The sequence below is a fragment of the Aptenodytes patagonicus genome, chromosome 4 (genome assembly GCF_965638725.1).
Source record: "Aptenodytes patagonicus chromosome 4, bAptPat1.pri.cur, whole genome shotgun sequence".
NCBI classification, from domain to species: domain Eukaryota; kingdom Metazoa; phylum Chordata; class Aves; order Sphenisciformes; family Spheniscidae; genus Aptenodytes; species Aptenodytes patagonicus.
Genome location: NC_134952.1, coordinates 56639036 through 56655985, shown reverse-complemented (window position 1 = coordinate 56655985; position 16950 = coordinate 56639036). Strand labels below are relative to the sequence as shown.

At 44.3% G+C, this 16950-nt stretch overlaps 1 protein-coding gene and 1 long non-coding RNA gene across 3 annotated transcripts in view; one reads left to right on the top strand and one right to left on the bottom strand.

The window, feature by feature from the left end:
* The window catches only part of METAP1 (methionyl aminopeptidase 1), a 29535-nt gene extending 23771 nt beyond the window's left edge, over nucleotides 1–5764 (bottom strand). The window contains exon 1 of the mRNA XM_076336791.1: nucleotides 5635–5764. Coding sequence (XP_076192906.1) covers nucleotides 5635–5748 — 114 coding nt within the window. The 5' untranslated portion in view covers nucleotides 5749–5764. The remainder of the gene's footprint in view (nucleotides 1–5634) is intronic.
* A 160-nt stretch (nucleotides 5765–5924) lies between these two features.
* On the top strand, nucleotides 5925–16480 carry LOC143159630 (uncharacterized). Of its 2 annotated transcripts, none has more exons than XR_012995191.1 (5): nucleotides 5925–6058; nucleotides 13384–13605; nucleotides 14301–14779; nucleotides 15258–15391; nucleotides 16185–16480. It is a non-coding gene; the product is annotated as an uncharacterized LOC143159630 (long non-coding RNA). The 2 variants fall into 2 exon arrangements; XR_012995192.1 differs by having other exon boundaries at nucleotides 13384–13947.
* Nucleotides 16481–16950: the final 470 nt, after the last annotated feature.

Below are 16950 nucleotides of genomic sequence, written 5' to 3'. Positions count from 1 at the left end.
CCACAGAGACAGCCTCTGGCCTGAAAAACTCAGTACAAAATTCCCAAACCAGCCTAAGCAGCATACATGACTAGTCAGTTTTTCAGAAGAGCTGAATATGCGTTTTCAGACTCAAATCCAGGGGAAGCACCTACATGCAGCACCTTGGTATCAGCAACTTTGGCTTTCTCCTCCATCTAAAGCCATATCTCACCCTGAGACTCCTGGGTGCCACACAACAGAGCCCTTCCTTTAAGGAAGGGACTGCATTTTGTGACTCTTCAGATTTACAGAGATATACAAGTGATTTTTGAGAGTAGCGAAGGAACAACGGACCAGAGAATTTCAAACTGGACCACTCTTTCAGTACATTGAACACTAGCTCAGAAAGCCTGCCTATAGGAGTCTGAAGTTTTACTTTCATAAAGTTATGAGGACTTAGCATTTGTGCCTCAACAATAACCAGGCATTTACCACACAGGTATTTATGGTGACTTATAGGCAATTAAAAATGTCACCTTCCTGGTAAAGGAAATCTGTCAAAAGATCTTCTAGAAGACAGTATCTGCAGAGCACCATTTATACCAAAAGAAACCCATATGTGTTGCAGTTGGATCCAAGCAGCAGGTTTTAGCCTATTTTAGGCACAGCAAAGAACAGTGAACCAAGAATGAAATATGGCACTTATGTCCTACAGTCTGACACGAGAGAGGACAAAAAAATAGTTTCATCCAGGTCCACTGCTCCCCGCTCCCCACCGCCAACACACTGAAGCTGAAAGGAAACAGCAAAGTGGGGGACGGGACAACACCACTCTTCAGGAGCACAATTTTTCACAAATTACTATGACCTTGAGTATCCAAAGCAGTCAAGGGCCCAGGTCTGAGTATCAGTGAAACGTGCCTCCCAGAAAGGAGTAAATCAGTATACAAACCCACTGAGAAAACAGAGCAGTATTTCTTTCCTGTCACTGGAATTTAGCAAGTCATACCCCACCTCAAATGCAAAGAGCCCCGTCGGTGGGTATCCACCATCGCGAGAGAGATGCTGCTGCCTACTATACAGTTCAGAGAAATCGTTTCCCTTCAAACACCTAGAACACATGTCCAACCGTTGCTCATGGGTTGCAGCTTCACCATGTCACGGTCCTCACTTTTGACTCTAGCCAGATCACTTGATACACCTGAGCCTCTCTGGGACTGACAACACACGGGCACACAAAGCAGGAAGGTGCAACCGTTCTTGAGTAAGTCAGGGCTACTATTCTGATAGCAATCTGTGGCCCCCACATCTCAGACAAAAAAAATGCAGCACAGGCCACTGACTTTATAATAAGAGAATGTTTCCAGTATGTGGCTAGAAATAGGTATTTCTGAATTTGGCTGGAGAAATGCCCCCACACCAGCATCCAGTCCACACCACAGAAAACTTCAGACTACTCTGTTTCATCTGAGACACTTACACAGATATAAATAGTATGAGAGAGGAAGTTTTCATGAAAGCAACACAAACCTATTAATAAGAGACCAATTTACAATTAGAAAGCTCATATAAAAGTAGTAACTGGAGATCTCAAGAACAGTTACCACTTTCCCTCTGTTTATCATCCAGCAGCTTGTAGAAGGCATAGAAGAAACGTAAATCATTTGTGTCTTTAAACACCAACTGTTTATGTATACTACATATAATTTACACACAAGTGACATGGGTATCTATAAAGGCAGATTTCACAATAGCAAATTCATCTTAGTAAGAGGAATAACACGCTGGAGATGTGATGCTGGGCACCTGTGTTATTTCCACATTCAGAAGATAGACTGAATTACTGTATCTCATTGTAAGATGGTAAACACACGCAACACTGTAGTAAGTCTCTACAAAAGAGAAAGCAAGACAGTGAAAGAAGGTAGCTGGCAGTGACAGTACCTGATTTACCAGCTTAAATGAAGATGTTATTAAAGGTTAACAGCAGACAGAATCCCTCCGCAGAATATTCCCTCTCGTTACACCTTGGAGTGAAAGAAAAAAAATAATGCTGGGGTTCAACACACCACCTCAGAGCTCTTCCGCTGCTAAAAGCCATCTTTACTCTGTCTCCATTACCAGTTCGAAACCTCCCTGCTAGGCCAGAACTCGGCTGCCTTGGCCCCCTTTCCACCCATGACCCACAAGCACAACTGTTATTCAACAGCTGTACCCAGTTTCCAAGGTGCACAACACCCAGAGATGAAACAGTGTTGGCTCAAAGGAATTTCAGAGGATGTCAAATTACTTCAGAGCAAGCATTTTCAGGGCACGTTGTTGAGGTGTACTTCTTGATGCAGAAAGGGGGGGGGGGGGGGGGGGGGGGGGATAAATGACCGGAATGATGCCCTTTCTCACGGAAAGGAGATACACAAATGATAAATCCACTGGGGAAATCACTGTCTTGATACAATCTACTTGAAGAGTTCACTTCAATTCTCTAAGTGCAGTGACAAAAAATAATGTTTAATCAATCTCCTCGTTACACTGAGATTCTCAGTTCTATACTGCCTGCATTAGTTTTTCTTACAAATTTTATGTTACTATTTATAATCCAAACACATTCCTCTATACTGGTTACCTTTCTACAGTAGTTCACACTTTTCTATTGTTTATTCTTAGCATTGGAGAAAAACTCCTACGAACTTGGTTTTAGCTCTGATTGGAGTTTTGGCTGTATGAACAAGTCATCGTAGGCTTCCAAGCAAATTAATTAACCTAGCATGCATGTCCGTACAGATGCTCTTACCCCTCAAAGAGACGCCAGGTAGCTTGTCACTCCCATCCTGCCCTCAGCCCAGAGTAAGCGCCTGCATACCTGTAGCTAACACCACTGCATTCAATAAGGACAGGTTGACTTTATGGCTATGCCCAGTTTGGGCATACATACAACGGGCAAGCCTGCTCTTCGGCAGCACGCTCCTGAAGCACTCGTGTTTTCTGATCCTGCAGTATACAGCTTTGGGGAGTTAAACATTAAAAGAAAACCCTAAAAAACCCAGAAGTGGCTCACCAAGGAATCAAGGCCAGCTTAATGGAAGGAGTAGAGACCTACATCCTTGGAGGGAGGGAACAGGACCATGCCAGCTATAATGCAGGCTGTGCTGTGAGGTGGAATGACATCCTAGGTCTACTCACTAGCTTATCTAACAGTTATTTATGCATGTAATACCACTACGGAAAGAAAACCACCAGAAGAGAGAACTTTGGAAAAGTTTTACAAATGCTAACCAGTCCAGTACTGTCAGCTGAAACTTGCTGGAAGTTTAGAGAAAATTTCCTGGCTTTTAAGACTCCTTTGCCTATCACGTGCTTATTTGAACAGACAGCCAGGTTGTCAGCAGCACCTCACCTACCCTCCTGACGGTGCTCGCAAGACACCAGTGGAGCACTGCACTGCAGCGAGTCTCCTCCATCGCACACACCAGATGATGGGGAGAGCTGGAACCTCGGGGCAGCCCATGCTGGGTCCACAGAAAGTACTAAGGGGGGCTGAACGTCCTCGCTGCAGGCTGAACACGAGGACTCTTCTCTCAGCACGTGACATTTTTTGCACGTCTTGAAAACGGGCTGCCGTTAATTTCCTTCTCTCTTCTGTAACACGTCACCCCAAAACCTTCAAAGCACCTTTCATATGGGGAATAACTATGCTTACCTACTTTACTGATCAGGACAACGAGGCACAGTGAGGAGGAGCAACACACCCAAGGTCACTCAGAAGTAAGACGATGGGGGTTCCCAGTTCAGTATTTCATTTTCTAGGCAGGACAGCTTTATGAGCATGTAGTTAGTTATCCAGCAACCTATTTTAACAAGCTAATAAATATTTCTGGTAATTCCCCTTTTACCTTACAACAGTAGCGGATATTTCTAAAGAATGAAACCTAATATATAGATAACAAGAATCTCTGCATCCTATATAAAATTAGCTGAGTTGGGGATGGGACAGAGGGGAGTGAAGATGTTACTAGGACTCCTCACACAGGCTTGTTTGGTCTGTTAACAAATGGTTTTGTCATCACCAACTCATGTTTGTATATGCTGAAGATACATTTATGATGACTTTTACATCAGACATGTCAAAACCGGTAGTAAAATGCAGAGCAAATCCTGTAAACCAACTATAAGCGCCACATGGGAACTAGAGATGCAGAATTGTCAGAACAATTTTGAGTTGCAGTCAATGTAATTTAGTATCGACTCCTAGCATCTGGCACCAGAGACATCAGGGGAAAGTACCAGAAACCATGCAGTGGGTGTGTTACACATGCGTGGGAAGTTTTCCCCTAGTCCTATGCAAACCATAACTACCAGTTTACATCCTGACTCAGACAAAAAAATTGTCCAATTAGTAAGTTAATCTAGCTGATGTGATTGAATGATCTTAAGTTTATCTATACAACTTCAACGATTTTACCCTGAATTATACTTCTGACAATGAAGTTCACCATTGATCTCTGAATTAAACACGAACTTCCTCACTGATGTTGACAGAAATTACACATACAAAAAGTTCACGTATTAGACTATGTATTTTACTGTGCATTTTCAAGTTATTAAAAAAAAAAAAACAACAAACCCCACTCAACAGCCATCAAACAGTCCTTCCTATTTAAATTAAGAACCAAACTATATTACCACTGTGGTAATAAAGGAGGATAGCTGAGGCCTACGGAATATGTTTAACAGGAGCTGACAGTTGTATGACAACTGGCCTAACCTGAATCTCCTTGTTTGGTACCCTTACAGTAAAATATCCAAAGACATTTTAAAAAAAAAAAAAAAAAAAAAAAAAGGAACAAAAAAGAAAAAAACGGAAGGGCACCAAATCATTTTCCCAAAAGCTCATATTTAAAGGAAACAGAAAATCTGTTTTCAGAGCAACAAGTCTCCCAGTGTTTATCAAAGCCAAGCAACTCCAGAGCCAGAGCTGATGCAGACACAGAAATGCACACGCTGGAATTTGATGAGCGCGTCTCATTTTGTCCCAGTAAGCCCTTATTTTTTTTTTTTTTTTTTTGGGGGGGGGGAGGGGGGCGGACCACCCAAACCTTCAGGCAGAGAAAAAAAACCCTGCAGCCTCTCACGAACGCTACGGCTGCTCTTTAGCAATCAAGTCCCGCATTACCCTTAGCCACAAGGAGCAGAGGGGCTCCCGCCCCACCCGCGGCCGCCGGGCCGGCACCCCCCAGGCTCCAACTCCCCCCCCCCCAACCCCCCCACCCCCGTGCGGGGGAACTTTCTGCGGGGACAAACGGCGGACCCTCCTCCCCGAAGCACGCAGGGACCTCGCGGGCAGGGAAGTAAACCCGGGCACGAAGGGCCGGGCCCGGGCGGCGGGGGGCAGGCGAGGGGAGCTGGCTCCTCCGCCTCGCCGCACGCCCGGAGCCCGGCCCCGCGCTCGCACACCGGTCCCATCCGCTGACTGAAAATCTCATTACGGCCCCCCCCCCCCCATATTTCCTCTCCGCGAAAGGAGAGCGCTCCCCGGACCACGGCAGCGCTACGAGCAGCCCGCGAGAGAAAAACCCGGCCCGCAGCGTGGGGACGGGCGGGCTCCCAGGGTCGCCCGCCGGGCAGGCGAGCGGGGAGGGATGGTGAGCCGAGCCGCCGGCAGCGCGGGGGCCTCACCTGAGAGCAGAAGTAGGAACCCTGGATGCCCAGCTTGAGGCAGGTCGGGCACTGCAGCTTGGCCTCGCTACTGCAGCCGGCCGTCTCGCAGACGCGGGTCTCCACCGCCGCCATGCTGCCGGGCTGCCACAGGCGCGGCGCGGCGAGCGGCGGGGGAGGAGCCGCCGCCCGGAGGTGCCGCCGGCTGGGGAGGGCGGGCAGGGGAGGGGAGGAGCGGCGCGGAGCGGCCCTGAGGGCCGCTCCGCGCCGCTCCTCCCCTCCCCTGCCCGCCCTCCCTTCCGCGCAGACGCCGGGCGAGGCGAGGGAGCGGCGGCCATAGCCGCAGGTGCCTTTCAGGAACCGTAACTTCCCGGAGAGGGCAGGGAGGAGAGCTGGGGCCGGGGGCGGCCTGGTGACAGGACAGCCCGGCCGGCGGGTGGCAGAGGTAAGAGGAGAGGCCGGACTCCTAATTCCCCATCTCCTGGCTTCAGCCGTTTGGCACGCTGTTGATCAATTAATTTGTAAAAGGCGTTTAAGGTATTATTTTTCTTTCTTGTCGCCGTTACTCAGCAAGGTCCTAAAATGCAGGTGTGGGGCGCTGGATGGTTTGTGCGGTTTCGCTTGAAATGTGCGCTGGGGTTAACTGCACACGTTTCCATCCGCCAGGAAGAAGGAAAGAAGTTCGTTGCCTTCACCTCTCGTGGTTTTCATCAGCGAGGCTATATCCCAAATTTTTCAAGCATATCTTCTTTATTGTGGAGTGCAGTGTTGCTCTGTAGGGCTGTCTATGTAGTTTATAATAATTCTTTTGCTCTATTTTTAGCTCTCGTTTGGAGGGGGGGAAAAAACCATCACAAATTCAATACTCTGTAAGGCAGTAACTAAAGTTAGAAAAACAGGCTGCAGAGTCACGGTGGCACTATCACAGGAAGGATGCTAGTTTTCTTCCTGGAAAGAGAAAGATTAGTTACCAATGATTTGACATAAAAATAAGCGTGACTAATACATACATTATGTTTCTCCCATTTACATGGGTTGATCTCAAAAAAAAAAAAAAAAAAAAAGATACTACCTGTGCCTATAAAGCTAACTGTGCTTATGTTCTCTGAGTATTGCTGTCAAAGCTGTTGTCAGTATGTACTAAAACATCTCTAACTTAATGCCAATGCAAGACACTTTTTACTGGTCCATAAGTCAAGAGGAAGTTGCTTTTAAAAAGAACATGGAGAGATGCCTATTGAGTAGGAGAACAGCTGCAAAGGACTTCAGAGTGCGCATTTGCTAGATCCAGCCTTAGTGCTGGGATACCACTCCTTGTTTAAATCTCTGTCGTCTTCCCACTAGCTGGCAGGCACAGTCTATGATTTCAGTCAAAACTTTGCAGGATTGGATTCTCTCTTCCTGCTTCAATGTCGTTGACCTCAATGAAACTACACCAATCTGATCTTAGTACACAAAATATTCTCCTCCTTTCCTGGCATCCAGATAACTCCCCAGAAAGTGTGATTCAAAATCCAAACTGTAATCTCAGCATTTTCTGCAATTGTGTTCTATTCCCTGTGGTCTTCTGGCCCCATCTTTAATAAAAAAATATTTATGTATCTCCTAGGCTTAGAGGTTAAGTGAAAATTTCCACATGCTAACTCCAGAACAGAAAAGCATACATCCTATTCTTTTGTCACAATAAGTGTATTCATATAAACATACTTGCTATCTTATGACAATGTAATGGGTAAAAAGTGGCTAAGTAGCCCAGCTGATTACGGGACCAACGGGACGGGTAACAAAGTATCTGATCCTGGTTTGTTGTGTAATAAACTCTTTCACTAGCATGGTCAAACAACCGAAAGAATTTGATGCCGTGCTATTACTGAAGTGTAATTGCAGGTGGAGACCTGACTTTCTGACAGTTCTCACCTTCATTTCTCTAGTATTGATACTACTTGTATCTGCCTGTTGTTCGTAGAAAGAGAATACTGTTAGAGTGAATTAGGAAACGTTCCTAGGATGCTTGTAAAATACAAAGATTACAACTATTATTTTCTTTGAGTGAAAATAGCTATGTATTGGTTCATGCAGCTCATGCTGTGACAGCGTTTAGGTCCAAATTCTGAAGATAGACAACCAATTGCCAACCAACATCATGAAATATTTTTAAAGGACACATTCCCAGACTGTGATTTTACATATTCCAAATCCAAGACATTATCAAAGGCTTGGTTTAACCTCCTTAAAGCCAAATGTTACTGAACAGGCAGAATCACTCTTAAATGATTCATGTCGCTAGCAGGTATTGTATTGTGTACAGACCATGAAAAATCAGTGCTCTTTTTCCAAGTAACCAGCAAATCAAGCTATCAAGCAACGCAGGACAGGTACCTTCGTACACTTCAGTTAACGCTTTGTGCCATTTCAATAACCCTAAGGAGTTGCAGACATCACTTACCTGGTTTAGCAAGGTTTACAAGTACTTGGTGTCACTGACATGATATAAAGAACCTGAAGCATACTGGTTGATCTAGGCCAGTGTCTTCTGCTCAAATGTCATCATCTGCTTCTTGATGAGATTTCAGTATAATCATCATTAATAATTTAGGATACTTTACTAAATTTTATGAGTATTTAGTTCACATTTACTTTCATGTCTGAGTATAACTTTACAATTTATTCCTATTTGTATCTTTCAATATCCTTACTGGGACAGTGTCGGTATATGTTTGTGCTCATTTTGTAGTGGTTGACAATGATGCAGGTTAGAAAAAAAGAGGACTCCCATTCTAACTAGTAGATAGGGTTCCTTCTCTTACTCAGTTTCATTTATTTGCTGTATTTCTGAAGTGCAAAATAAAAACATGCTGTTTCCCTGCTTACTTGGAGAAGCCAAGGATGCATATATTAATTAAACAATTTAAAAATATATTATAAACAATTTAAAAAATATATTTCCTCAGTGTTTGGAAAGAACACAGACTGCATTTGCGGATCAACCTAGAATAACTAACTCTGAAAGATTTGACCTAAGATTTTTTTTGTTGTTGTTGTGATGGTTTTTACTTTTAAACAGCCCTATATTATCATCCCCATAGTAAAACTTATATGGATTCTGTGGTATTTCAGTGCTTTTGTTTTCCAGTTTGGCCTTGATTTTCTGATTTGATAAGTGAACCAATTCACGCCTCCTGGAGGTCCATCCACTGCTATTTCCCATTATCTGGTGGCACACTCATTGTCACCAGGGAAGTTCACTGGCCTTTGCTGTGACCTTCCCTGAGCAGAGCTCTTTTTTCTCTGTCAGGCTTTTCATGTCACTTTCTAGCTGCCTGTCCCCCTGTGTCACAGACAAACGCACACAGAGGCGCATGAGTCAGAGATTTTATAGCCCATGCATGATCCTTGATTTATGTCAGTGCTGTCCACCCAACTTCTCCACAGTGATGCAAGGCTGGGAGTGGGTGAGGTTAGCAAACAAGGGCAGGAGGAGAGGTCAGCAATGTCTCATGGGTCAGATAGCTGCTGCAAAAAAGCTAGAGCAGCTGGCAACTAAGACAGCTGCTGGTTAGGAAGAAAATGGCCACTGAATTTGACATTACTTAATTAAGAGAGTGCCTTAGCTCATGTTCCCCCTCTTCACTTTGCTTCTGTACATTGCAGTAGTGGGGGTTGGGTGATCGCACTTTCCCAGTGAAGCTCTTGGGTATAGTAGCTGTCTTCTGTTCAGGCTCATTGAAGACACAATTAAATGCCTCTTTGTTTAGCGATAGCTGAAACAATGCAAAAATACCACCCAGGAGCTAGACCACATGCAAATGTGCACTATTATGGCTTGGCCAGATGGTACGGGCGCTTACTGAGATTCTCGTACCAAATGCAACAGTTAACGTAGGTTTTGTGTGTCTGTATGTGCATGTAAAAAAGAGAAACTGCAAAACCTTCACAAACGCACGCAAAGACAAATGTCCTAAAGATGGCCACAAAAAAATATGTAGCATGATCTTAAAAAATAAGAGTGAGAGAGACCCCTTGTAGGAAACGGTACCCAGAAGAAAAGACAAAGCTGTGGTCAAAGCAAAATAGTCTTACTATGGCCAGAGGAAAAAAAGACTTTATAAACATCCTTTGTAAATTAACAGAGTTGCATTAAAGAAATACCTGTCTCCATTTTTCCTCTTTAAAGAAAAATGATACGGGATTTCAAAGTCTGTCTAATTCTGTAAGTCAAAAGAGGTTGCAATACATTCTAAGCCCCTGTGTCACTCTTATTCCTTCCGTTGGTGGAGGTACAAACTAAACTACTGCAAGGCCCACTACGGCCACAGTTCAGGCTGGAGCAGGCTTACTCAAAGCTAATTCCAAGCGTGCTTTCTCTAGTGGCAGAAAGGAAGATCCTGCACATTCCTTTGTTTTGCTTGTTCAAGCCGCGCTGCCTCTTGCAGCATATGTATTAATATAGTGGATCAAAATTTCTGCTAAGATTTAAGAACGATTCTCTCTGAATTCAAGAACACTTCTGGTATCCAAGAGTCAGCATTTTCCAATATATGCATATGAAACTGGTTGTTTATCGTGGGACAAGAACAAAGGAAAACAAGCTGCATCTTTTTAAACAAAATGGTATTTTATAAAAAGCATTCCTATTTAATCAATATGTTGCAAGCTTTAAAGAGAGAAACTCCACCACTTTAATATTTGAAAGAATCCATGAACGTGTCTTGAGGTGATAAAAATTTTTTTTCTTTCCTATGGAAACACAATAAAAGTCACGGAGTGAAGTTCTGGCCCAATGAATTCAGTGGGAATGTTACTGATAGCAACAGGGATTTCACCCAGTTTTTGTCATCAAAGTCAAGGCCATAAAAAAATAGACTTAATAGTACTAAAATACTAAGAGTATTTTGTTTCCACTTTAGATATCATGGACAATACTATGAAACATTAAAAATTCTTTTTATTTTCAGGTTTCAAAATCAAACTAAGATGATGAGATTTTTAATCACATAAAACAATGATTCTAAAAGTGTTATATCACTGATATGAGTGATCTGCTCCATTTCCACTCAAATCAGTGAGATACAGGTGTGCAGATCAATTAGAGCTTATACTTGCACACCTCTGGCTTTGATGCCGCACTTCGCAGAATGAAACAGATGTTCCTAACAACTAAAGTTCACACTGAAAACTGATCGAGCTCTAAAGTGTGCGAGGATTACTGAAGAAGAGATATTCAACATTTCTTTACGTCAGACCCTTCTTTTTTTCCACTGTAACTTCAAAAGGTGTGATTTTGTGGATGTATCCATGATACCTCTTTGTCTTCTATCTTGATTTTCCTTTTAGTTAGTTTGAAGATGATGTCACTTGCAAGGCAGCCACATCACTTCTGAGGATCTTGCTTATGTGTGTCAGTGACTCAAAGAAAAGATTACAGTAGCTCATAATCCTCTCAGTGCTATTGTAAGTTTTTGGATAACTTCTGATGTCATCTTTAGAGGCTTTGTGCCTCTAACTCAACAAATCAAAGAAAAACGTACCAAATCACAACACATGCTTACTTCCTATTTGCGTGGTAATAAGGTAGGCCATGTTCTGAACTCAGATGTACTATATTTGTCTAACTTCTTAAATGCTGTTAGTAAGCATACCTATCTTATAGGGGACTTCATGCTGTTATCCCTGTGTTGCATAAGAAAAATGAAATAGCCACATGCTAGATGACATGCAGTATCATTTGGTGGTTAACACTCATTCACAGTTCTTCTCAGTAAAATGACATTCAAAGCTATAAAATGTAGGTCTGTACACTTGGTTCATTGAGAATAAAAGTACAAAGTTAAACGCAGAAGAAGCTGAAGATAAAATGATCAGAGAGGAAGAGGATTCTGGATGGATTATCTTTATTTATGTTAAGAGACTTAAAGGCAGGATTAAAACAGGCAGTCAAAGAATGCGCATGGTTGCCAAACAAGTAAAATGGAATATCAGATCCATCTGGCAGCATATTAGGCAAATAAATAGGAAGGCTTCTTAATTACTGTATTCACATTAAACAGTCTGTAAAGAGTTACTAGGAACCAAATTTTATAAAATAGATAAAATGAAGGGTATGTCACTGGACAAAAAATAATGCTTCTGCATGTACTGACGTACTTTCTGAATGTACAAATTTAATAGATTATGTTCTTATTTTGCCATCATAACATTATACAGCATAGGGAGAAATATTTTCTTTCTTAAATTCTGTTTTATCACTGGGAAGATATGTCCCAGTTCTTGTATTGTGAAAACTTTTTTGGTATTTATTTTATAAAACTATTATAAAAGGTTAAGAACTTAAATATATTTTTGTTGTGTTTTCCTTTAGAGACGTCAGGTGGCAGATAAAACATTACCTTATTGAACCCTCTGCCTTTGCTAAATAAAAATCAAATCATAACTCTAAAATGAACTCCATGGTAGAAAAAATACAGCGGAAAATTTACTGTTCCAATACATTTTGATTATAACCAATGGCCATTCAGTGATCTACAAACAAATACAGTAGAAGGCAGGTTTATTCTATCTCCTAGTAGTAAAGAAACAACAAATACGATACCCTGCACCGCCCTGTTGGTTTGGAGACTGTGGCCTCTCTTTGGGATCGTGTACTGATAATGCCAGTAATAGATACTTTTTATTAAAACATTCACATATCCATCCCCTGTCTGGAGTCCTATAAAAATCCTGAAGTCCTGAAGCGAAGCCATTTGCCTGAGTACCATGAGCCCTTCCCGGTACTTTTTCTGCTGTCGTACCACAGCCCCCACAGGAGTTACTGAGCCAGGCAACATTTTCATCAGTGTTGGCCAGGTTTCAGAGTGACAGGAAGTTCACCTCCCCTTAAAACCATTTTGTTTTTGAAAAAGCTGCTCTTTAAATCAAATCCCATTAACAAACTTATTAGAAATCGAATAATATCTGCATAGGTTAACATGTCAAGCCTAAAGAGGGAGATTTTAGAGGAGTACAAATAATTACTGACTTGTTGCGTAATTAACCAACCCAATATTGGGTCTGGCTTATTAACAGTGAAATGCCAAGGAGGATCAAGTTGATCAGCAAGGGCAGAAAATACAGCAGGAACAGGAGAGACTTCGTTGCTTATATGTAGATTGTACAAATGTTACACCTAGATGTCACACAGAGACTGACTTTTTAGACATTTTCAGTGTCTCTTCCATGGAACAGCTTGTTAGAAAGCCCACAAGAAGACAGACAGCTTTTGACTTCACCCTGAGCAGCGCTGAGGATCTGGTTTGAAATCTCCTATTTGAAAACCTATTCTGTGACAACTGCCTTAACATACTTTGATGCAGTATCATTACAGGAGCAGCAGCAGCCAAAACATTCAGCAAATTTGTCCTCAGTTTCAAAAAGAAGAACTGTGTAAAAATAAGAGAGTTTGTTCAAAAGTGACTTTAAAAGTGCAGCTAAATTAAATTTTCAGAGGCAGCAAGGAAGCTATTTTAAGATGCACATTTCAGAAACTTAAGGTCTATATGCACTTGGATTGTTAAGGAAGGCTTGAGAATGGGCAAAAGGGAGACAGCACAGGTAAACAACAGGCTAAAGGAAGTTATTAGAAACAAGAAGCTCTCTTTTAAAAAAGATGAAGTAATACTGAAATGAAAAAAATAGAAAACCCCCACATATTCCTGCAGATTAAATGTAAGAAAACAGTTAGATTGGGTCCCCCCCCGAAGGAATCAAAGCTAATAATCTTTTTTCAATCCTTAGGAACAGAAAGCCTTCCAGAGGTCTGCTGGACTAATTGATAACCATGGTATTAACAGGAGTACTCAAAGAAAACAAGGCCGTCGCAGAGAAGTTCATGAACTATTTGAGTCAGCGTTCACCAGTGGATATCCTGGAAATGGAAGGGATTTTGCAGAGAGAATGGATGAAACTGATAAAATGAACAGTAAGAAACCACTAGGACCAGATGGAAATTGCTAACAGGTGTGGGTAACTACAGTTTTAAAAGTGTGCCGATACCTGGTGTCTACAGGATGGCAAATGGGATGTCAGTTTTCAAAAAGAGTTCCATGGAAGACAGGGTGCCTGACGGGCTGGGACGGGAAGTCTGCTCTCTCTCCTTTGCAAATCAGTAGAAACTATGGTGGGCAATAGAACTAGTGGGCACCTGGATAAATATGATCTGCCTGGAGGAGTCAACATTACTTTTGTAGAGGGACATTCTGCCTTATGAATGTACTGAATTCCCTGAAGAGTCAACCTACATGTGGAGAAAAGTGGCTTATGAGTTGCATTTCCAAGGGGTAGCTCATCTGCTTGGAGCAGGTAAGGGAACGCATACCTGTCTGAAGCATCTGGAATATTTATTTCCAGTCACACATTTCTCCCCTAAACAGCTGTTTCTCTCACCTCTTGCCAACACCTTCCTTAGATACCTTAAGACTTAGTGCCGAATAAGGGGCATCTCAATCCCTCTGTCACCTCCCTTAACTTCCTCCGTTCTCAGGAATGTAACTTCTTACTTCGTTTCTGTCATGAGATGAGCAATTCTGTCTTGACTCTGGAAAGTGATTTCAAGGGAGAGAGCTTTAAAGGGTAGATTTCTAGGGGGAATTGAAAGTATTTTAACCACCATAATTACAAACTCTCTGTTCCTCATGCTGTGCCTCCATTTCCAGGTCACCCTGAAGAGGGGATACTGCATGAATGTGCAGGAATGAACCTAGTCTCAAAGCCTGAAAACACCCTGCTTGCTAACGAACTCCTTAGCAGGTAAAGCAGAAGGGATGCGTGCAGATGCCCTACCAGACTTTCTGTGACAGGAACATTTCAGAAGGAAAATGAAATGCCTCTCTCTGGAGCCTCACAGGAATTCTGCACTGCTACAGCCTTTTCTCACAGAACCAACTTAGAGCTCAAACGTACTGTTACCCCTCTTGTACTGCTGTATTTCTCCTGTTCATCTGATCAGGTATCATTTTTGCTCATGAATAGCAATCTAAAATACCAGATCCACTATACTGCTTAAAGATCTTGTTTCTTAAAATAGCTCCATTTAATTTTTAGACCCTTTCTGTAAATTAGGAGTGCTGTGGCAATTCAGGTATCCTTTACAGCCTTCCGACCTCCTGTGGAACCATCAAAAATTTCAGCTGTGGTAGGTCTCATTTTGTGCTTGATTTCTGCAGGGCTGCACCCCGCTATTTGCACACAGCAAAGCGATCGTTTTCTTCCATAGTGGCTGGAATAAATTTCTCAGAACTTCTAATTCATTTAATTGAGGGCCAAGGGCTGGGGAAAATGTAGCTGCTGCAACCCCTGTAGTTATTATGGTCAGAAATATAATTCTAACTGATGGTGGAAAGAGACTGAGTCAGGTAAAACAGTAGAGCAAAACATCAGCAGTGTCAGGTGTTAAGGCCTCTTGGTTTTAAAATGACAGCCCTCCTATCTATGTCTTTTCCTCTCTTTGAGAGGGCTCCACCTTTCAGGATTCTATATTTTGAGATACTATCTTCTGAGCAAATAGGAACAGACGTGATTGCTCTCCCAGAAACATAGCCTTTTAGTACACTAGCTTTAGAGCTGTTACTGACACACGAATGCTGAATGTAAGCCTGCCTCTCTGCTTTCAGACACATCCCTGCCAAGGGAAGAAGATGCACACATCTGCATGGCAGTTCGTGTGCAGGCACGACAGCAGATAAACCCCAAAATGTTCCGTGGCCCACCGAGCAGCAGACATTTGGCTAGAGGACAGCGTGCCCAGGTGAGCCTCGCAGTGCCTTAAACTGCCAGATGGGCTTAGGCATGCAGTGTCCCATGTGCTCAGGAGGGTGGGAGCTGACAGTGTCTGGAGCTGTCCCTAGGAGATGCAGTGCCCATGCAGCCCTTGTACAGACATGTCCTTAGGGCGAAGTACAATTCTTGACCCTCCAAATTGTTGGGGAGAGTCTGTTTTGTGCCAGAGAGACGTGCCTAACAGTTGTGAATTTCTGTGCCTCATTTGCCCACAACCGAAGCACTCAGCTGGTGGTGGTGTATGCCCGTGCCTGCCCAGCCTGCGCACCCTGGCTGCGTTGCGTTTCCGTGCTGGGAAGAGGTCTGGCTGAGTATTACCTTCTCCTGCTCCCCGTGCTACAAGAAGGAAGTTGGGGCTCGTGAGCTGAGAGGGATCTGCAGCACACTTTGACCAAGTCCCTGCTGTAGATGATTGGACCAGGTGTCCAGGGCTTGGCAATTTGCTCATAACGTTCAAAGCTTCAGCGCATTTAAGCATCAAACCTGTCTAATCCTTCCTTGGCCGGAGAGCACCTCTCCCTTCCCTTCTCCCACGCGTCTCAAACAAGCTCTACTGACAGGCCTGGGAAGTCGGACACGGCAGCTGAGGGTAGAGTGGCTTTCCACGTTTGCATCCTTTCACAAGAAAAAGGAGGTCTTAGACGGGCTGGGACTACCTCTGCTGACAGACGCCTTCCCGCAGAGTTGGGATAGCGAGAGGAAGAGATGGGAAGTGCTTCTCGCTTTTCTCTTATCCCACGAACTCCTGTTTCCCCATGCAGGGAAGGCATCCCACCTCCGGGCTTCGTTCACTGCTGTCCCATGCCCCCCTGCAAGGAGTCTGACCGTACCCGGGCACCGGCAGCCTCACGCTTTGGACACGCTGACGTTCCCCACGCCAAACTGCAGCTGCCCCCTGGCCATTAGGCTTGAGAAGCAGCAGGTTTCTGTTTGCTACCTTTTTTTGCCTGGTGAGCCTAGATCACGGGCCGTGTCTCAGCCCAGCCTGAGTACCAAGTCAATTAAATGTGGAATCGGCAAAACAGCAAGTGAAACAAATAAAGCGCGTGATCTGGAACGCTGGACTCGTCTGCGGCCAATGATGCATTTAAATCGGTGCTCAGGCGCCCGTAGTTTTTCCCTGGGGAACAGCAGGCAGCTGAAACCAGCCACCACCTCCGCTCGAGCCACCCCTCCTGCACGGGCAAACGGAACGGGCCCCGTGCCCGGTGTTCAGGGGAACGCGAGGGCTGTGAACCGGTGCGTACGGCGGCGGGAACCCTCCGTATGCTTACGTATGCCTTGTACGGCACCCCGGGAGGGCGGTGCCGCCGGCCGCGCCCCCCGCAGCTCCCCGCCGCGGCCGCCAGGGGTCCGCGCCTCCCCCCCCGGTGCCCGCCTCTTCCTCCCCACGTGACGGCGTCTCGCCGGGAGAGGGGGCGGGGGAGGGGCTCCCGGCCTCCCCCGCGCTCGGCGACTACAGCTCCCGGCAGGCGCCGCGCCCCGCCTGGGGCCCGAAGGCCGGCGCCTCCCCTCCCCCCTCCCAAA